This window comes from Coturnix japonica, chromosome 2 (assembly GCF_054131305.1).
Source record: "Coturnix japonica strain WE chromosome 2, WE-NBRP24, whole genome shotgun sequence".
NCBI classification, from domain to species: domain Eukaryota; kingdom Metazoa; phylum Chordata; class Aves; order Galliformes; family Phasianidae; genus Coturnix; species Coturnix japonica.
The window spans coordinates 55,504,317-55,527,358 of record NC_140664.1 but is presented as its reverse complement, the minus strand read 5'-3'; the positions used below and the strand labels follow the sequence as shown (position 1 = coordinate 55,527,358).

Sequence of the window (23,042 nt, the reverse complement as noted above, 5' to 3'; positions counted from 1 at the left end):
CATGCAAAGCTTACAAAATGATCTGGGATTGCTACCACTTCTGCATAGTCTGGAAAGGAAATCAAGGAACTGTTTATGCTAGTGAGACCTAGCTAAGCTTCTGTGGTAACAGCTACCCATTACCTCCCCCATCTAGTTGCATAGCTAGCACAGGGCCTTACATGACTTCACTGCTCTAGTTTCTAGAAGTTTCCTGAATGGAACATTCTGTCAAGAAAAAAACAACAACCACCTTGTGTTTGTAGACTAGCAAAACAAATGATCAATAAGAAACTCCTAACATCAAAATTTAGATGTCTTTTGGAAGATAATTATTCAGGAGTAGCTGCTCCTGATAAGCAGCATGAATAAATGCCAAATGCAGTTCAGTCGTGGGTAATCATTCTGGTAAAAGTTGCATTCATAAACAACATAATATAAAAATAGATAAATAAATGAAATAGAAACACAGTGAAAAGTTCGCTTAGATTAAGCACGTGGGAAAAGAGCAAAGCTGAGGACCTTTATGGTCATCCTGCCCAGTGCTTAGCTAAGCATTAAACAAGAGCAATAGATGATTACTAGAGTCAGGCATGTATTCTTGCATGACTTCTCTCAAAGCTTGTTTTTTTGTTGGGTTTTGGTTTTCTTTCTAAGAGCCCAGGAGAACATTAACTGAAGGTAACCCAGAGGTGAACTCAGGAATTAAACAGCAGTCATTCATGTGATTACTAAAACTTGCAACTAGTATTTTTAAAGTGAAAACAACACATATTGAATAACTAAGCCAAACATTTACACAAGCAGTTTTGAATATATTATGACTTGAGGATATTTAAGGTAAAAACTATACTCAGATAACTTATTCCAAACTCAGGGAAGGCAAGCCTTTACCAACAGGGCAAATTCTTTTTGAAGATCATACCTCTGTCTCGTGTTTCCTTTTCCATGGAGCAAACAGTCTAGTAGTTTGATCAGAACCAACACTGATGATAAATTCTCCTTCTGGATCCCACTGTACATCCTCAACACTGTTAAAATGTCCTGATATCACAACTTCTGGAGTCCATTCTTTCTATTAAAAACATTTTAAAAGAACACCAAAGAAGCAATGTTTTCAAGTGACCAATTAGCATACTGTAACCAAAGTAAGTGATTAGGAAAAAATAAAAAGGACATTTGAAAATAGCAAATTATCAGATCTCTAAGTAGCTATAGGGACACCAATACTGATTTATTGTCCCAGTCTAGAAGAAAATAGTGCAAGCGGGCCAGGTACCATTTCTGAAGAAAGAACAACTACAGATATGCTCAGGTTGCTCCAATGACTGTGGAGCCCACAAGGAGGCACGAGCTTTACGTTCTGGTTAATTCCATCCTCCTTTCCATGCAGGAGTGAGGTTTCTGCAGAATACTATACTCAGAGAAGCACCAATTCTATCATTAATTTTAAGCTGTACTGTTACACCTGATATTTTCTGTTAACCATACAACTAAATGACAAGAGCTATGTTCTTAAGAACTAGTAATAATAAACAAATAACATACCTTATTAACTGAAGCCTGTTTCCAAAGGTGGAATGCTCCATGAAAAGCATGAGCAATGATCACTGAGCCATCTGGACTAAACTGGCAGTCAAAAAATCCAAGGGTATTGCCACCCACTTCACCTACTCGCACCTGAATTCATGACCAGAAATGAAATATCCATGAAAACAGCCTTCGGTCAGTATGAGGTCATCCTAATCTCACAAGCTGCAAATTAGTCATAGGCAGGAATCTGTATTGTACAGTATTCTTTAAATATTTTGGGTAACTGCAAAATTAAGTATTAATGGATCACAGCTATTAAAAGTATTTTAATACAGTCTCGCAAGAACCTCAGAAGAAAGATCCTGCAATCTAAGGTTCAACCAATGCAAATGGCAAGTAAAAAACAAAAGTAATAACTTACTACAAGTTTTATGACACAAATACTTTCTTGAAGTTTGTAAATCTAGGCATAACTACGACAACAATCAGCATCTCTATATGATTATCCTGTTGTGGACTACTTTGTACTTCAAGTAGAAAGGCTTTTCAATGGAACAGAGGAAAAATTATAATCAATACTGTATTCCTCTTCCCCAGGAGAGCATTAAAACTCCCTTTGTGACAGGAAAAGTCAAAAACAATGGTTGGCATAATGCAACACAAACAAATTCAGCGGAACTACTACAATATGTTTCTAGTTGATCTGCTTTTCCAGAGACATCTACAAAAGCATTAGATAAATCTGGGTTTTATTACTTGTTTATTTAAGATGACCCACATTAGAAAAGCATTCAACATAATACACTGAAACACGAGCATTCAGTTCAAATGGAGGAAAAACCTAATGTCAACGCCCATGAAAAAGTTACTGTGATTAAAACAAGGCTTGTGAATCATGTGTTAGCTGCTCCGCAGCAACTGCTTGGGTGTATCTTCCCACAAGGATTAACCGCAAATATTTCTGGCTGGTTTCTTCCTTCCTCTACATACCGCCAGTGTGTGTTACTATACAGCACCTGACCTGCTCTTCTATGAATAACAGTTAAGCAGAAACTATTCTCACAAACTTCCTAATATCATAATAGGCAAGTAATAAAAGCTATGCTGCATCACATCATTTTTGACAAGTATGTTTTATTTGCAGCACAACATTAGAATGAGAATTTTGCAAGAAAAAGATGCTGTCTTTCATTTTATAGTTGCCTCCTCTACACATGCAAAGCTGGAGAGGCACTTTTAATACACTTTGTATTATGGAAAAGACTGACACTTGCCTGTTCTAGCCAAACTCCAGATTCCTTATCAGGTTCCCAGATGATCACAGTTTTGTCCATTGATGCAGACAATACCCTCATTGGTTGTTGCATGCTGCCACCTGCTGTACAAGGAAATAGATTACTCCACAACCTATGAGCGCTTTACTAAAAGAATTTACTCATACTGAAACCCAAACACACTCAAATTTGTTCAGCAGAAGAGATGTGCAATTAAGCACTTATCTGCCATGATTAATAGGTATTATGCTTTTACTAAGTGTTCATTAGTGTGCACTGTGTTTTTCATCCATAAACTCCAAAAGGAAAGGTAAAACAAGAGAACAACTATATTCTACTGTTTATTCGCTCCAAATTGACACTGTAAAAAATGTTATTTGGAGGAAGAGCTAGAGCTTCAAGAGAGACCACATAGAAGTTCACAGTTCTGTTCCTCAAGTTCTTATCAAATTTTCAGCTCTATGCCTGTGGTTTGTTTTTTGTTTGTTTGTTTGTTTTTCCTTCAAATTCAGCATTAGATTCATGGATTTACGTAGACACTGGCACCCTGTGATAAATATAGCAGCATGAATAGCTCCCCAAAACACAAAGAACCTCCCAAGGCCCAGCGCAGTCAGAGGAGGAAAGAGGGAGCCTGCTATGTAAGTGCTTAGGAGAACTGTTTGAGAAGCCTTTCTTGAGAATATAAACACTAGTGGGTATCTTCTGAGGCAGCGTCTTATGTCAGCACAGGATCTACATTGAGAAGTGATAAACAGTGCCTGAAATATGTCTCTTCCATCAATCTGCCTCTAGCAAAAATGAATATCTATTGCAGGGAATCCATGACTGGGAAGGGCCACATAACACAAGCATCTGCATGTACGCAGTAGCATGATACAAGAAAAGCATCTAACAATAAAACCATTTTCTGATTGCAAGGCAAGATTTACGAGCCTACATTTTGCATAAATCTTGATTTAAGAGGCAAATCCTTGTACTGCTGTCCAAAAGAAAAAAACAAAACAAAACAAGGTAGGGATATAACAAACTAAAGAAAAGGTAGATCTGTGAACAACAAACCCACAAGGGCCTTTTGATAGTGCAAACACATCAAACTGAGAACCTCCTTCCCTTACACACCAGGCAGATATGCACCAACAAATCAATACTGCAAACAAGGCTGTCAGAATTTAAGGATTAAAAAACAATACAAAAAAAGAGGACTAGATCAATGTGTAAAATTAAGGAATGATCTTCTTCAATGAGAGTCCACCTAATGCCTTAAAGCCACCTACTAGCTAAAGGAACCTGATACTCAAGAATTCATGGCATGTTAAGTTAAAGTATGGAAGACTGAAGATTCGTCTTCCAAATGTTGTTACTTGTTCCTTTCCAATTTAAGAAGAAAGGACTGCTCAGATTAATACTGATCGCCCAAAGAACATACATTTCAAATGTATGTAACAAAAGAAACCATTAAAGCTATTAATACATGATAAATTATTTTTTATTGCGTAACTAGAAAATCAATCACAATAAAGTAAGTCCAGCTCTGTCATTTCATTCATAAAAGAAAACATAAGTAAAATCCAGCATTAAGCAACAGAGAGAGCCTGTGCCATAAGACTCAGCCAAAACACACATTTACTTGTAAAACATCAGCTGCAAAATTTAAACATTTTTGTAGTCCCCGGTGAACATGCAAACACAATAAACAGATGTGACTGTACTTCATATATACAGTGCTTAGCATAACTGCTAGGGTGCTTGGTGTCAGCTTACCTTTAGAAAAGGAAGGTTGCCAGTGGACTGCATACACCCAGTTTTCATGGCCAGCCAACACAGACTCCAAAGTAATTGCGTATGTTGTGTCAGTATCTACCACAAATCAGAGAAAAGCACATTTTTTTCTAAAAGCCAAGAAAAAAAACAACAGACCATTTCTGATATCTTCAATGATAAAACAACTGCTTTCAACATTTATCACTATCTAAGTAGCCTATTGACATTGAACAGATCCTTGAAAACGTACTTGGCCGCAAGCCCTGCATATCATGTTGACAGTAACAGGACATCTACTGCCTTGCAGTGGCATCACAGAACTCCTGGAGAGCTCTCAAGGAATTCTGAAATAGATTGTCCAGTATCAACTGTGTCCAGAGACATATTTACATCTCCAAATGCAAAAATGAATTAGGATTTGTAGCAAGTGTCACGAGCAATTACTACATACATCATCACACAAGCCACGTTATACTTCCTACCGTCAAAATTGCGAGCTTGTGACTTTAAAGTGCTCAAACTATATGTCAAATAAAAACAAAGTAAGCCAAAGTTAACTGTTCTCTCCAATCCCTTCCTAAGGTTTAAGTATTCAATGCTCTTAAAGCACTGAATTTAAAGAAAATTAGAAATATGTTATTAAGTTGAAGGAGAGCTGCACAACAGCCTATCTCCCACAAATACATATCTCGTACTATGTACTGCATTTAGCATACATGCAACAATACAGGTTGATATTAAGTTTTCCCTCCGCTTCATCGTTTTGTAACACATCGTTAACTTTTTACATATCTGCTGCTTTAAAACAGCAACTCAACTTTTTCTAATAGCTGAACAAAATAATGCAGTTAAACTGATCTCTGATCATTTTAAATACAAGAAACAAAAGAAATGAGAGTCATCATCTTGACAGCCCTCCCCAAACCACTAACAGATACACAATCAACTGTAAAAACAAATTTTACAGCTTTCACCTACCTTTAACGGTAAAAATGTTCTCTTTCAGCTTGATAGAATCATCTTCAATTTCTGAAAACTGCTTTGATTTTGTGCACACTTTGTAAATTCTTATCAAAGAATCCTGAGCACAGCTTGCTAGGAATAAATCATCACCTATTTGGTTAAAAAAATAAATAATCTAATTAAAATGGTCAAATTTTCACTGCAATAAATACCACAAGTAACTTACCATCTCTCCAAAATTCATTACAATATTACCCTCATTCTCCCCATTGTACACACGTCATAAACACTGCTGGTTAATTTCAACATCAACTCATTTTAACATTTCAAGCTCTCCTCTAGTTTAGATCATACTGACAATGGACATTTCCCTGCCTGTTAGAAGTGTTGTGCTAAATACCACAGATATGCTTCCCTCTTACTTTTGGCCTTTGTTATCCAAATTTCAGATAATGAGCAACCTAATACATTCAAGGACTTCCTCCCTTTCTTTCTTCAGGATTATAGATTCCTCTAATGCTTTCTATTTTATTTTGTCAACTACGTTAAATATTTGATAGCACCTACGTAGGTTCTCCTCAATTTCCTATTCTTACAGGGGAAAAAAAAGCCACCACTACACACTAGAAGGAAGAAGAAAAACACTATTTCTCTGTTCCTAAACAAGAGGCAGACTATTTCTCACTCAGACACAGATATTGGCATACTGAGGGCAAATCCCTAAAGCTCCCATTTGTTTGCATTAGGCAGCAATTAGGTAAACAAACTTGAAGTAATCACAATAAAATGAGAGATGTAAACACAAGTATGTTCTCTATCTATCTTACTGTAGTGGCAATACTGATAACTTGATAAATAATTGCGGTATCAGGTCAACAATTCTTATGTTTTTAATAAGACACATAATTCTACCTTGATTTTTAACACCTGTATCACTGCCTCAGGAAAAAAAAAAAAATGCACAACCACACAAGCTTAGAAGCCATGGTGTGCCAAAAAACATCAGCTGGAGAGGTAAAACAGCAGCAGTGAAACCGAAACAGTCTTTCATACTGACCAGAGATCGCCCATTCCACACCTCTTATCCAATCTTCATGGCCAGGGAGTATTAATGTTTTCTGAAACTGAATGAAAATGCATGTGACATCACAAGAAATCTACTCAACTACTATGTACATGAGGTCAGTTTGCTTTCAAGTTTACTTGTATTTACAGTTTCTATTATTTGAAACTGAAAGAAAAATAAACTGCTACTAAATACTGTTATTTACTGACATAAATGGATAGAGATTCACAGCAACAATAACATAATCCAGATTACCATTTGGCAAATTCCAGTATATTTTCACTCATAACAGGTGGAATGTTCCCATTTTAGTGACCAGAGGAAAAGGGCTGAGAAGTACCTCCAGAATGTGAAAAAGGAGAAGTACAAAGTCCTGCATCTGGAGAGGAATAACCCCAGGCTCTAGAATGAGCTCAGCCACAAAAGACTTGGGGGTCCTGGTGGACACTAAATGAACATGAATTACCAGCATGTCCTTACCTCTAAGAAAGCTAATGGTATTCTGGGCTGCATTAGGCAAAGTGTGGTGAGCAGGTTCATGGAGGTGATCCCTTCACTCTACTCAGTGCCAGTGAGGCTACACCTAGTGAACTATGTCCAGTTCTGGGCTACTAAGTACAAGATACATGGAATTCTTAAGAGAGAGGCTGGATGACAAAGATGATTAAGGAACTGGTGCACCTCTTCATTGAGGAAAGGCTGAGAGAGCTGGGACAGAACAGGAGGCTCAAGGAAACCTCAGTGTATACAAGCACCTTAAGGGATAATACAAAGAAGATGAGGGTAGCCTCTTTTCAGTGGTGCCCAGTGATAGTATAAGAGGTTGGAGAGGTGCAAGTCTTTGTCTGCCAGACAGTAGATGTGATTTACCTCCTCTATCCAGCTGACAATCTTCTTAGAATTAGAAAGAATCCAAATTATCTTTGGTTTATCTAATTCACTTTTTAAACAAAGCACATTATTAAAGGGAAAACACTAAATTTACACAACAAAATTTTCTCAACAGCCAAGCTCAACATACAGGCGTCATTTTAAAACTCTATTTTGACAGTATGGTTTGATTTGCTTCCCCCTCTACAGGACTGTAATATCCCAAGCAGAAAGACATAAAATGATTTCTGAAAGACTTTTCCCTGAGTATTTTTATAAATCAATAGCCTCTTTCAGGAACTCAGAAAAGCAAAGAGATTGTTTTCTTTCTACTAAACACTCTAAGGGATCTCCAAATAGAGGATCTTAAAGACTTTGCAGTTTGTCCACCCCATTTCAAAAATCAAGCAGTTTTGACAAATAATGATATTTCAGCTGGGATTCATGGGATTACCCAAAAAGCAGCCTGACTCAGCTAAGAGAAGGTAATAATAACCTGAAGATGTCTCATCCTTCCTCTGACTACAACAGTGCCATCAGAGTTTCATTAGTATGCCCCGTTGTCAACTCCCATTCTACCTCTGCACTCATAGTCTTACCCAGATTTCTAAGGACTTACAGAGCTGAGCTATGGGACCTTAACAGCAAAGGAAGAGCGCAGAAGTTTAGTTTCTAACTTCTCTCCAACATCAAGTTCGGGTGATTCCTTCAAATAACTCTTAAAAAAAAGAGCTACAGAGACCGTAAATGATGTCAGCAGATCTGAGAGAATCTGACTGAAGAGGAGAACCTCCCTTTAGCAGCCAGGAAGGAGTTTATGGCAGGAAACTCTAAGGATGTTTTCATTTTCTTAATAGCTGTAGTGTACCATACAGGCATTTTTAATCTAAATGGAATCAAATAACAGTCACTTAACAGTCACCAAACAGAAGTCTCACCCCACTAAGTGAGAGGGTGAAAGACTGACCCTAAATTCCATCTCTGCCAAGGTAGCTGATAGGTGAAAATATTTCATATAATTGAAGGTGTGACGGGAAAAAGAAAAAGAAGTCAATATAAAATTCCACACCTTTTTTAAGAACAATGTTTCCTACACCCAAAAATTACAGCAGTTTGGATTTGCTTATATGAAGCTGAAAATTTAACTTATTTCAATTACCTTCCTTGATCCATCCACAGATTGCAGTTAAGAATGCTGTTACCCTCAAAAGGCAAACAGCAACTGGCAAATAAGTTACATATCTATTAAATATTTTGGACAGCCAAGTTGCATATTGTTTGCTAATCTGAGCCATACAAGAAAACAAGATGCAGATTGTAAATACAAAAAATTAGCTGCACAACACCTGATGTACATGTCTTTCTTTAGCACTACTACACACTGAGTATTACGAGCTTTGTTGCAGATTTACTGTAACAATTCATAGACAGAAAAAAAACCCTCATCGTTTTCATATGAAACTCTCAGTGCGTGGATACCGAGTAATCAAGGACAGTCATAGCTATTCCATGTCAGTGGGAACAAAAACTACAGGTTCTGCACATAGAGAAAAATGTGGAGGAATAACACTTTTTGTCTGGGTTGAACATTATGTACAAGCATTTCATACCTAGAAAATGGATGAATTATTTGAACAGAGGTGGCTGTGTGTGATTGTTATCACAATATGAGAAGAAGCACTGTGTAATGTTCTAAGCAAGAGACAAAAAGCTGTAATTACCTGACCATTCTGCTGTATAAACAAATTTATTTTGCAGTCATCACCACCACAAGCCAGTATTGGTACTGAAAATGAGGAAAAAAAAGTCTTTGTTACTGAACTTACAAAATTTAGTGTTCTAGAATATGAGAAGTAATATAAGAAAAAGCAATAAAATAATATAGATGTATAGTGGGCCAATATACCATTTTTTTAATGTGTTCTAAATCAGATAACTAATATTGTAGGAAAACCCACTAGTATTTCATAAACAGAAAGCTCAGAAGTTCTTTTGGCACATAAGTAATATCTACAGGTGTTTAATTTGAGTAGTTTTCTTCATGCTAACGTATCTCCAGGAATCTCGAGCATCAGAGATTTGTGTTGATAGCAATAAAATTAATACAAATAAACTGCATATGCTCTAAATATAAAAGGAGCAAGTAGCAAAACAAAATGACTCACAACTAAAACAGTTTGAGTTCTTGATCAACTGAAATGAGTATATGGATGGACACAGTTATTATACAGCAAATAAGAAGGAAGACAGACTTACTACATGCAAAAATATGAAAGCAGTTAACACTGTTATGTGTCTACTCAAGTTCTGAGCAGTAGATAGATTGTAGAAGCTATCTAGAAAGGGAGCAGAAAACACAGATCTGTTGACTTAAGCAAACCAAAGTTAAGACTGAGGGAAAAAACACAAGAAGGTAGGTAGAAGATGCTGGAGAAAAGCAGTTAACACTTGCTCCAGTCCTTTCGGATCTTAAAGATGAAGTAGTATTACAAGGGACTGAAATAGTAAAAGAAAAGGAATAAACTAAAGAAATATGAAGAAATAAGTAACCAGAGCTAGACAATTGTATTTCTCAAGTAAGGGTAGATAACAAAACGCTGAGTTTCACTAAATTCAGCTACTTCATTTAAAAGAAAAAAGTCATTAACAATACTTTAACAAATGAACTGTGAGCATCACTTTGAAAATGCCCCAGTCAGACAATATCATTCTAATTGCCAAGAAAAATTCAGGTGAAATCTTTGATTATGGGCAGAAGTTCAGGCTAATTCCCTAGGAAGTAAAATATATGGCACAGGAGGCTGGAGTTGGTTAAATGAAAGCCCATTATAGAGGTGGGAAATTTTAGATATTATTTTTTCCTGCATTGATATTCAAGATATGGTGCTGTACTTACTTACCATTGCTGCCAGGCAAGAAGGATAAGGAAACAGCCATAACAAATCCATTTCCAAATTGCAGAACTTCAATGCACTTAACTGAAAAATGAGAACAGACACTGTTGAACTCATTCATCATAGCACAGTTACACTGCCATCTCTTTTTATATGATGTAGTTAAAATTTCTCATTGAATTTTATTTTAAGGAGCTGCAAGACTTATATTTTTTTTCAGAAGCTACTGATTTTCAGAGGGAAAATTGCCCTCAATTTCATCTTTTGTGGGCTCGTGGCAATCCATCCAGAGTTAGCCAAATTACAACATAAATCACTATTCTCCATCAAGTATTAAAGCTGTACAGCTCCCTCTGGTAACACATCAGAAGAAATAAATATTTCAAATTACATCCAGTGGCAAAAGCATTCACTACACAGAAAGCTAAAACTGAATTCTTTGCTATAAAAGCAGATAGAGATAGGAGCAAATTCAGCCTTCCTCTCATCTCCTTCGAGACCCTAGAAGTGGTTAAACTGGTGCGCCACCAAGATCAGAGTAACAAACAGAATGGCAGAACAACTTTCCTACAGCAGTAGAATTAAAAAGAAATTGTTGTTTTCTGCCTCTGAAATCCACAACAGCAAGACCAAAAGGAAAGGACAGGACATCAGGGTGTCCCCTGGGAGCATAAGAAATGCCTTCTAGAACATGAGGCTGAAGACCGACAACTCCCAACTATTTATCTCACTCAATAAGCCAGTGAGAAGTCCTAAGTACACCAGATAGCAAAGAAAGCAGGGGGAGAGAGATGTAGTCAACACAACTTGACCAGCAAGTAACACTTTAAATCTAGATTATCTATCCTAATTGTTCTCTTTGACCATACAATAGGCCTAGTTCGAAAGAAGACCTATTATCCTATATTTCATTGGACTCAGATCAGTAATAACAAGTGAGTAGTTTAACTTCACTTTTCTCATGCCAGCTTCATTTTACAAAGTCATTTTGTTTCACATAAGCACACACAGAGCCAGCTCGCCCCCATGTTACAAGGAAAAATGATTATCAGATTCTGAATACAAATCATAAAGAGGCTGTTAAGTTCAGCCAACACATTGGCTGATAAAAAACAGAGATAAGTCATTCTGAGGAACAAATTTGACCCAAAGCTGTTAAGCTTCTGTAGCCACCAGCTTTCACAAAAGTAATGTAGTTTAGATCAAAGCTTGAATGGAAATCGGTGTGGTTGCATTAGAAGATATTATTTAGCCAAATACTTCAATGGATGAGTACTCATTTTTATTAAGCCGGCATGTTGTCCCTCAATTAAAAACCACAATGAAACACTGCCCCTAAATTTAAAAGAAAAAAACAAACAACAAAACCCCCTACCTTCTGAATCACGCCGAGACCAAATTCTCACAGTAGAGTCAGATGCAGCAGAAGCTATTAACAGATTTAAATCAGGTTTGTCTGACTGGTAGACAGCATCCACAGCACAAACAGCTTCGGTATGGCCTTCGAGAGGAACGCTTTTCACAAGCTGAACACATAAAAAAGTTTTACAGAGTCAAACCAACAAGCACAATTAAACTCCAGTAATTTATCCATGAGAATTTTTAAAACCCTCGGTACTGAAAGCAAATTGTATGTTTATGATGGTGGAGCTTCTGCCAAGCTATGTTTAAGCTACAACACATTCCACAAGAAACAGAGAAGGGATACAGCAGTAATGAGCACGAACTTGACAACTCTTGTGTGCAGTAGAAAAAATTCACCTTTCACAGAACCACAGAATCACAGAATTATCAAGGTTGGAAAAGACCTAGAAGATCATCTTCTAGTCCAACCATTACCAATATTTCCCGGCTAAATCAAATTCCTCAACACAACATCCAAGCGTTTCTTGAACACTCCCGTGGTCGGTGACTCCACCACCTCCCTGGGCAGTGCATTCCAATGCCTGACTACCCTTTCTGAGAAGTAATACTTCCTAATGTCCAGCCTGAATCTCCCCTGGTGAGATTTGATCTTTCCTTGAAGCTGCCTCAAAATATGACAGAGTGATTTTTCTTCCTTTTTCTCATTCTCTTGCCCCTAAACCTACAGGACATCTCCCAAAAGTCCAGAGAACCTTAGTGAATTAGGCAAAGCAGAGAACACAGTGGAATAAGTAACAGATACAGCAGCTCTGTTTCACGGGTTCTCACAAATAAAAGACTCCCTTAAAATAGTGACAAATCTCTGAATTTAGACATAAGTTTCTTAGGGAAATATTTTGTAATCCATTCCTCATAAATACAAATAGCAAAATGAGAAACTTCTAATTCTCAGACAAAAAGAAGTCTAGCATTTATCCACATTGTCATCACGTCCCAAAAGATAGCTTAGTAAGCCCTAGGAACATTTTTAATCGGCTCAACACAGAACTTTGCTTGTTTAATACACACTACTATAGAACTGCCATTTAAATGTGCAAATTTAGTCGCATTCTTTTTCAAAGGTTTAAATGAGGCCGTGCACCACATTAATGGAAAAAGTTACTAAATAAATCTGTAAATTGTTCTACGTCAGTATGTAAAGTTACAACAAATGAGAAACAGAAATTACTCGTTTCCAAGAACATTCCTCCAACAAACATAACTGATAATGGTTACCATATGGGCGCTTCCCCCCAGTGCATTACTATGTTCATGCACTTTAAAACACAGCCTAAAGTTTTTGAGATAGCCTCTGACAAATTGGTTACCTACACAGCCATTCACAAGCCAGTGCTTCATGAGCAAGCTCTTAAAAATAAGCTAAACACATCTGTTTTCTAAATTTCAGTTTGTTCTGAAGTCTCTTACGCCACGCTTCATCTTCTCCCTTACCTTTATACAGTATGAGTAATAAATGAGTAAGCCATTTTGCTTGTATAGATATTTTTGACTAAAACCAAGTATTTTTTTTTTAAATATCACAGTCTCACAGTCTGGTGCGGGTTGGAAGGGACCTTAGAGATCATCGAGTCCAACCCCCGGGATTCGAGCCTCATGTGTAGCAGAGCGGCACTTCTACCACTTGCGCCACAGGGGGGATTCGAACCTGGGCCTCCGGTGTTGCAACTCGGCATTCCTACCACTGCGCCACTGGATATCTATCCTACCTCGTGTATCATCCTCGTCAGACTGCCTATATATAAACACTGTCATGCAGATAGACCAGAAATCACTAAAACGAATATAAAGAAATTAGAAAGAAAGGCACAGAAAACACATACTAAAAATGAACTTCAGTGTGCCAAGATTTCAAGGCATTTTAAAGAAAAGCATTAGAGGAGTTGAGAAAGTTGAAGACTCAGAATCAGACAAATAGGATATTTTAGACAAATCCACATGATGACTGGTTAGCTTGGTTCCAAAAGATAAAGTACAGAAGAGAAGAACAACATTTAGATTAAATCATAGCATGACACAGTATCAGCAGCCTGGAAGAGATGCACATGGAGCTTCAACAGTCACAGTACAACAAAGAGGAACAAAAACTACAGGCAAAACAAATACTTTCACATTACAGATGATTTGAGGTGCACAAAAACAACAAGGAAGAAAGGGAAAGAAAAAAAAACGCTTTAAAGGGAGGATATTTCTGCTTACCTGATCGTTCCAAACTCCTGTCCCACTCCACTGCCACAGAATGAGCTTTTTATCAGATGCACCAGAAACTAACTCTGTTTCAGTTGCTAAAAAACACATTCCACAATATTTGTGAGCTCTTACTTCATAACAGCAGTCAGCAACACAAAGCAGTTTAATTGGTTATATAAGTAACTACTTATCACAGTTATCAATTATATACAAAGTTCCTATTCAATTAAAGTACGAGCCATGAAAGTTGTACAGTACATGAGAGATCAACAGCAAAGAAATTACCCAAAATAACAGGTTGAGAAGAATTAGATAAATACTCAACATTTCATACAAATATGATGGATAACTTTCTAAAAAGATTCTCAAATGCAACAGAGTAGTTTAATACTCATTTGAGGGGATAGGAAAAAAACAAACAACTAAATAAATAGAACAAGAAATGTATGAGCTTTAACTGCCAAGTCCTGCACTTTGCTTGCAACAATTCCATGCAATACTACAGGCTTATGGCAGGTGGATAGAAAGCTGCATAGAGGAAAAGGATCTGGGAATACTGATCTACACACACCTGAACATGAGCCAGCAGCGTGCTCAGGTGGCCAAGAAGGCCAATGGCATCCTGGCTTGCATCAGAAACAGTGCAGCCATCAGGCGCATTGGGGTGATCATCCCACTTGTATTCAGCTCTGATGAGGCCACACCTCAAGTACTGTGCTTAGTCTTGGGTACCTCACTACAAGAAAGACACCAAGGCCCTGGAGTGTGCTCAGAGAAAGGCAACAAAGCTGGTGTGGAGTCCAGAGCATACGTCTTATAGGGAGCAGCTGAGGGAACTGGGGTTGTTCAGGCTGGAGAAAAGGAGGCTCAGGACCTTATCACCCTGCTGCCCAGGGAGGTTGTGGATGCCCCGTCCTTGGAGGTGTTCAAGACCAGGTTGGACGGGGCCCTGGGCAACCTGCTCTAGTAAATGTGTATGTTTGATCCCCCACCCCACCTACTCACCGCTGTCCCGCCTCCGTGCCCAGCGCACACAGCTCACCCTGCCGCCATGGCCGCGGAGCGCCGCCACCATCCGCCTGGCCTGAGGGATGAAGAGAAACACCCCGCGTTAGGCCGCGCCGCCGCCACGCCGGCCCCACCGCTCCTCCCTGGCCCCGCTTACCGCAGGCTGGTAGAGCATGACGTCCCGGCAGCTACCGAAGGCGAGGAGCCCCTCACGGCCCCAGGATACAACCCCGCCGCCCACCCGGTTGGCACAGCAGGCGACATGGCAGACGGAGACGGGCGCCGCCATCTTTCCTCGCAGGCCACGTGCGCGGCGTGACGCAGTTCCCATAGCAACGAACCGTCGCCATCTTGCGGTGGGATGCCCGAGCCGAGCCGAGCCGAGCCGAGCCGAGCCGAGCCGAGCCGAGCCGAGCCGAGCCGAGCCGAGCCGAGCCGAGCCGAGCCGAGCCGAGCCGAGCCGAGCCGAGCCGAGCCGAGCCTTGTTTTCTGTGCCTATCTTCCAACACTCGCTGGTTATTTTGGCACTGTGAGAGTTTAAATCTTTTCTAAGTTTGTTTTCAACTGTGTGCATCCAGGTGTTTTTCTCAACCTGAACCTCCACTGCCACAACTTGAGGCCATTCCCTCTTGTCTTATTGCTGTTACCTGGGAAAAGAGGCCAACCCCCAGCTCGCTACAACCTCCTTTCAGGCAGTTATAGAGAGCTATAGAGAGATATATAACTCTCTATAGAGAGTTATAGAGAGATATAGGTCTCTCCTGAGCTTCTCTCCTCCAGACTGAACAATCCCAGCTCCCTCAGCTGCTCCTCATAAGACATTGAGCTCCAGGCACTTCAGCAGCTTTCTTGCTCATCTCTGAACACACCCCAGTCTAAGACTTACAAAACTTAACTGCATACAGACTGTGTTTAATATTCCAGATTATTATGATGTTCTGGATAACTGCCATAGAAATCAAAGGAACCTGCAACTAAGCAACGGCGGAGGTACAATGGGGTGATCTGAATGTGTCTGAGTATACCTATTTTGTCAAGACAGAAGACAGATCATAGCAGATTAGAGAGCTCCATCCATTCCTTTTGTGATTTATCCACGTATTTATTGCTCTTTCTGCCCAGGAGATTGAAAACAAATCGAGACAGATCAAAAGACAAACGATCAAACCAACAAACAAAAAACCTGATCTAATATTCTGGTGTTATTTGCATGCTATCTGTCCTAAATAAATGGAAAGATTAGCCCGTGATATAAGTGTATTACTTTGAAAATCAAAATGAGAAAACAGTGATTGGACGGGGGGGGGAGGGGGGAGGGAAGTGGCTTTAAACTAAAAGAGGGGAAATTTAGGGTAGGTCCTTTTTTAGAGAGCGGTGAGGTGCTGGCACAGCTGCCCAGAGAAGCTGTGGTGCCCCATCCCTGTAGACACTCCAGGCCAGGTTGGATGGGGCCCTGGGCAGCTGAGCTGGTGGGGGGCAGCCCTGCTCATGGCATGGGGTGGGGGCGGGTGGGCTTTGAGATCCCTTCCAACACAAACTGTTCTGTAATTCTGTGACTTCCTACAGATGTCCTGTGCCTCCTGTCCCCAAGGAGCACCTACAATATCCTGGAATAATTAAAGCTGCTCTGAACAGGCAAAGCTGGGAAGCCTGTGGTGGAGGGAGCAGGCATCTCTCCTGGCTGTGCAGAGGGAAGTCGAGTGGGAAGAGAAACAGCAGAAGGCAAAGAAGCAGGTGTGCAGGGGAAGCAGCTTCTGCATTGCACACTGAATCCTCTGGACTTGCCACTCCTGCATGGCATTTCTCTCCCAGTATACCTGCATGTTCACGTATACTGGCTGGCAGCAGCACAGTAACCTGACACAAAAATGTTGCAGCTGGGCACAACTTTTTTCCAGTGGATGCAATAGGAAGGAAGCTGTGCCTGATCAGAAACAAGATACAACAAGAAATGTTGGCTGCTAAGAGAAGAAATGTCTCTTTGTACAAAATAGATGGATCCAGTCATCAAAGCATGCCTTAATGGACAAGTGCCATCCAGAGGATGGTTACACAGCAGCCAAGTTGCACAAGTTGCACAGCAGTCCCCTTCTCAGTGTGCCCTGTCAAAGCTGGAGTCGGGGCTCTGGCAGGAGGTCAGGCTTTGCCAAAAAGCTGGAGTTATGTTTGATGTTGTGGGAATGAAGCTGGGTCTGACTGCAGATATGGACATAAGTGTGTTTCCTAAGAATGTGTAATGTTTTCCAATGTTTTCTCCCCTATGAGGAGAGATTTAGGGAACTGGGTCTGTTTAGCCTTGAGAAAAGAAGGCTGAGAGGGGACTTGATCCAGGTTTATAAATACCTGAGGTGTGGGAGCCATAGTGGTGAGGCTGGTCTCTTTTCAGTAGTGCGTGGGGATAGGACTAGGGGTAATGGGATGAAAGTACAGCATAGGAAGTTCCGCACAAATGTGCGGAAGAACTTCTTTACAGTGAGGGTGACGGAGCACTGGAACAGGCTGCCCAGGGAGGTGGTGGAGTCTCCTCCTCTGGATATATTCAAGACCCTCCTGGACGCCTACCTGTGTGACGTGGTGTAGGGAGCCTGCTTTGGCAGGGGGGTTGGACTCGATGATCTCTAGAGGTCCCTTCCAACCCCTACAGTTCTGTGATTCTGTGACACCTTTGGGTTGGGGATTTCTCTGTTACATGATGTTACAAGACTGCAGAGATATGGCTAACAAGTAGTGCAAGCTGAGGCCATATCAGGGCAGATCAGCCTAAACATATCCATTTTCTTCCATACTTCCAATAATTCACTAGTTGTTGAGCCTTTCGTCTAAGCTGAAACATCTATAAGACAGCATATGACAAATTTAGTAACATGTAACTATAGCAGAGCCAGTATGCATTAGGAACATATACTTTGTAAAGAAGTAGTTAGCCACGTCTAATCATGGACAGGTAATTCTGTAAGATATTGTGTAAAGCAGCAATCATGTTACGTTTAAAGTTTATATTATATGCAGTCTAATTCTACAGATTTAAGCATTACTAAACTAGCAAAGCCAAGTACTTTTCAGTTAGCAGCCTACTTGTTCTTGCAGTTATTGAACTTAACCTGTCTTTATTTGTCTTCATTGTATACATGCCTTACGAAGTAATCATTAACAAAGTTACCTCATACTCAAATTACTGCCTGCTATTTTTACCCTAGAGTTTGCTTCCCTCCAATAGCAACCTGGGTGAGTAGTACTTGGTGAATGAAGCAATTCTTCACCAAGCTCTTCACTCTTCACATTTCATTTTCTCCTTGTTAGTTACAGTGTGGCAATAGGCCTCATTTTGATATTGATAAGTGTAATTCCTGATGTTACTGAATGGATCCATTACAATTCAGTGTTCAGATTTCATCTTCCCAAGATTCATATTTAACTGCTGTTGACTGAATCTGGAATTCATCATCATAGTCTCGTGCTGGTCCTACATTCAATAAATTAATGTTTACCACTGTATCTTGCGCATAATGTAAGACTGTGGCATCCTTTTCAAGTTCAAGTCTCAAGATAAAAAAGTAGATGTTATCAGTTGAATGGAGTTCATATTAAATGATTGGAATAAGGCTTTTTAATTTCTCCTTTAATTCATCTTGTTGAAGACTGAAAGTTGAACGATGCTGGTGAAAGATACTGAACTGAACAGATGTTAATGACAGCTATTTCCTGTTTTCTTAAAGAATGTATTTCAGATATTCTATAAATGCCTTGCATTCCCACTGCTTAAATATATTTCTGAATTTCTGATGAAAAAGGAAGCTAATTATTTAAAAATGCCACCAAAATTAGCTCTTCAAACAATGAGTGTAATTGCTTGCTGAAAGAAAGAAATTCTACTGAAAATATCTCCGATTTTTTTATTTTTTAAAGGAAGATGTAATGCAAACATGACCTAGAAAATCGTCTGGCAATAAATAAATAAGGAGAGAGCAGGAAAAAAAAAGAAAAGAAAAAAAAGAAAAAAAAGGGCCAAAACAGCAAAAAGAGAGAGAGAGAAAGAGAGAGAGAGAAAGAGAGAGAGAGAGAGAAAGAGAGGAAGGAAGGAAGGAAGGAAGGAAGGAAGGAAGGAAGGAAGGAAGGAAGGAAGGAAGGAAGGAAGGAAGGAAGGAAGGAAGGAAGGAAGGAAGGAAGGAAGGAAGGAAGGAAGGAAGGAAGGAAGGAAGGAAGGAAGGAAGGAAGGAAGGAAGGAAGGAAGGAAGGAAGGAAGGAAGGAAGGAAGGAAGGAAGGAAGGAAGGAAGGAAGGAAGGAAGGAAGGAAGGAAGGAAGGAAGGAAGGAAGGAAGGAAGGAAGGAAGGAAGGAAGGAAGGAAGGAGGGAGGGAGGGAGGGAGGAAAAGAAGGTGAAGAGGAAAGGAGAGAGGAGAGGAGAGGAGAGGAGAGGAGAGGAGAGGAGAGGAGAGGAGAGGAGAGGAGAGGAGAGGAGAGGAGAGGAGAGGAGAGGAGAGGAGAGGAGAGGAGAGGAGAGGAGAGGAGAGGAGAGGAGAGGAGAGGAGAGGAGAGGAGAGGAGAGGAGAGGAGAGGAGAGGAGAGGAGAGGAGAGGAGAGGAGAGGAGAGGAGAGGAGAGGAGAGGAACTTTTGGTACATGTTCAGATTTAAGGTGGTAAGTTCTGCTTTGTACTCAAAGCTGGAATTCGGCCTCACTCTTGTGCTTGAAAGTTCTGAAAAACATGCTCTTTGAACACTGATCAAATGTTTTAATATAAGGTGTCAATCAATACAATTCACATCGATATTCTTTATGCAAAATTATGAGACTGCAAAGATATTTTTCACAGCTAAAAGAACATTAAACAGCTGCATAATAGACCTCAAATATCAGAAATAATTATTAAACAGGTACATTGATGCCTTATTATTATTCTTGTTTTCTACCTTTTAAATGTGGAAAGCTACAAACAATGCATTTCAGTCTGTTACCATCACTTGAGAGGAAATCTGGCTGATTTGTCTAAGCAGCTGCTGAGGAGGTGAAGAAAAATGTTAAGACCAAGGTCTAAATCACCAGAATGGCTTAGGAACCTAATTTCTATTCATTTGCCTAAGTACTTCTGAGGATTCATGCCTGCCTTGTTCAGCTTAATCTGCAAGTGACATAGTTAATTTGAATCACTGGATGAAAGAGAGAAGAAAAAAATGAAAGAGAGTTTGCATCAGGAAAACACCATGAAATGGGGAAAGTGTGAAGGAATGTATTGTAAAAACCGTGAAAGAAGTATCTGATTAATCATTTGGACAATTGCATGCAAAATAAATCAAGCTGGCATTTCCAGACACGGGAGTTTAAACACTCATAAGCTAATATGTTTTGATGCAAGTTATTTTGTTTCATTTTTCTTTACATTTCCAGGGAAGAGTATATAGAAATAGGATACTGAAGTAGGAGTGTATAGAATATGATGGCAAAAGCAATGTTTGTGCCAGTAAGCTTTACGGGACATTCTGCATGCAGCTTCTCATTGCAGAATCAAGCAAAAGTGCATGCCAACAAAAGCCTGCAGTGCACACTGAAATTCACTCATGAGAAGCAACATGAGATAAACTTTTGTCCAGGTAACGGTAACAGTAAGTAAGGAGCCTTTTGTGCTGCATTAACTGTCAACATAACCAAAATTAGGCAACCCTACAGTGAATCTTTACCTTATTTTAAGTACACAAAATGATGTCATTTCACAGAGGAATACTGGTAAATTAGATTGTAATATTCTTTGTAGTTCTTGCCCCAGTTCTCATGTTTCTTCCATCATCTTGTAAAGTGCAACAGCAAAACTTTTGTTTTGCTTCAGACCGTCTTCTGCAGATGAGGAAACCTGCATCCACATCCTCCGTTCCTGTTCCTATTTTCCTAAATGGTGTAAATAAATTGTGTTTACATGGTGGGGGAGAAAAGAGTTGACAGACATGAGCCAAAGAATTACATATATACCTCATACAGAAATCAGCTATGCTGAGCTGGGGAGCTGTGCATTATCCCCAGCCATCCCTTTATAAATTCCTTTGAGTGACCCCAAAATATATACAAATCAAGAAACAAAGATGAGCTGCTAATATAACTTTTACCCATCCCCTTTTCTGCTTCTTGTTTTCTGCTTCTTTGTGAGAATGGCTTTACATTATTCTGTTCCCAAAGGCTTTTTGCCTAGTGTTTTGCCTGTCATTACTCATTACCTGACTTGTACTGGAAGCATTCAGAACCCTGGGAAGCCAAGACATTTTAGTTCAGCTGTTGCCACAAGATGTACGACAGACGGTGCAACTTTATTCTTAATGAGGATTTTCTTTCTTATCTTTTTTTTTAAACCACCACTCTCCAGCAGAGGAATGCTCTGTAAGACTGAAAGGAACCCAAGGTCACCAAGGTACGGCAATGTGCAGGCAAGAAGGAAAAGCGCAGACCCCAAGATAGCCTGTAATAGTCTGCACACATTGCAGGCTTAATAGACTGTGTTGTCACCTGTAGCACAGTTCTGCCTTCTGAACACCAGGGCATAATAAAAAGAAGAGCAAGAAAGGATAAAATTTTAGCCTCAAGGAAAAGTGAAATAGAAACTGGCACATTCATTCTGGAGCTAATACCATTTTGTGCTGTTTAGTTGGACTTTTATCACAGCCTGCATCCAGCTGCATCACAGATTACTCATCTTTATAGAATTTTTAGTAAAAAGAATGAGTAATTAAACAAAAAATAACAAACCCACCTAACATGTTTACTTTATCATTTGGTATAAAAACAACTAGAATACTGGTTGGTAAATTATGAAACCACAGAGACAGATTCTCCCTGTGTCTGAATGACAGAGAATGGACTGCCCAGGGAGTTGGTGGAGTCACCGATCCTGGGTGTGTTCAAGGAAAGACTGGACGTTGTGTTGAGGGACATGGTTTAGTGGGAGCTATTGGTAATAGGTGAATGGTTGGACTGGATGATCTTTTAGGTCTTTTCCAACCTTGGTGATTCTATGATTCTATGACAGTCATTGAGAATTCTCACACGCTTAGGTATATTAGTGCAGACTTACTACAACAAAATGGCTATCACAACCTGCCCCAAATTTTCCTGATAAAAGGGCTCAGTGTGAAAATTTAAGGCATGAGGTGGGGATTGGCACCAGCATAGCAAGAGTCATTGCAATTTCTCCTCCATCTTTTTGTCAGTTCCTGTACCAAACTTCACACCTTAACAGGGTTTGTTGATCCCTTTTTAAATATGTAACTTCAGATAGGAAGTAAACAGAACTTTTTGTTTGATACAAAAGATGTTCATGTTCTGGAAATCAGAACAGTGACTAAGGAAATGTTCTAAAATTCATGCTAAGTTTTTCTTTTCTGCTGTCTGTGGAGATAATACATTTTTCTTGCTGTTTCCATCACATATGGGAAAACTTTATTTTCTCTTATTCAATCAATTAATGACTCGGGGAATTCCTACAGTAAACCTCACCTTTCTCTAGACATGCAAAGATTTGTAAAAGCTGGTATCAATTGTATAAATTGGTATAAATCGGTATGCTGCCATTGGAGAAAATCTTTGATCATCTACATCTTCTAAAGGCTTGTTTTTAGGCTGTGAGAAAGAAAATGGCATTTTATTCCTATCTTTAACAAGTGTTCAATATTCCTGGTAAATCATTCAGTGTCATCATTCAGTTTTGATATTTTCCTGTAGCCAGATTATATTATAAAAATACCCAATGAATTTTAGAAGTATGATCTGCCTTTTCCAATGTGCAGATTTAAAAACAAGTGGCGTAATGGCACATATTTTAGGTGGGTGTTCACAAACTATGAAGAATGGATAGGATGCCTCATGAGCGGAGCTTTTTCTTTCTGCTTGTTGTTTTTCTGGGGGGGCTTCTTCCTGCCTCCCTTCCTCCCTTCTTTTCCTTCCTTCCTTTCCTTCCTTTCCTTCCTGCCCTTCCTTTCCTTCCTTTCCTTCTTTTGTAAAAAATAATTGCATCCAGATCTTTCCAACATCACTGCCTTCTTCTAATTGAAAACATTATTGAAGTTATTTGCATGAACAGCCTATTTGTTTGTTTGAATACA

General features: G+C 39.5%; 1 protein-coding gene across 6 annotated transcripts in view; it reads right to left on the bottom strand.

Annotated features, from left to right (window-relative positions):
• ELP2 (elongator acetyltransferase complex subunit 2) overlaps positions 1–15,260 on the bottom strand; it is a 31,558-nt gene extending 16,298 nt beyond the window's left edge. For 3 of the 6 annotated variants that reach the window (XR_014943453.1, XM_015855185.3, XM_015855187.3), the window contains exons 1-12: positions 15,121–15,260; positions 14,961–15,039; positions 13,965–14,050; positions 11,719–11,869; positions 10,350–10,427; positions 9,171–9,235; positions 6,571–6,637; positions 5,529–5,663; positions 4,551–4,646; positions 2,787–2,890; positions 1,528–1,659; positions 905–1,054 (exon numbers count right to left, since the gene is read on the bottom strand). Coding sequence is in view for 4 of the 6 variants with exons in the window: in XM_015855185.3 (XP_015710671.1) it covers positions 905–1,054; positions 1,528–1,659; positions 2,787–2,890; positions 4,551–4,646; positions 5,529–5,663; positions 6,571–6,637; positions 9,171–9,235; positions 10,350–10,427; positions 11,719–11,869; positions 13,965–14,050; positions 14,961–15,039; positions 15,121–15,252 (1,275 nt within the window). In the remaining 2 variants the exon portion in view is untranslated. The remainder of the gene's footprint in view (positions 1–904; positions 1,055–1,527; positions 1,660–2,786; positions 2,891–4,550; positions 4,647–5,528; positions 5,664–6,570; positions 6,638–9,170; positions 9,236–10,349; positions 10,428–11,718; positions 11,870–13,964; positions 14,051–14,960; positions 15,040–15,120) is intronic. The other 3 variants (XR_014943454.1, XM_015855186.3, XM_015855188.3) reach the window with 1 other exon arrangement.
• Between the last annotated feature and the right edge of the window lie 7,782 nt (positions 15,261–23,042).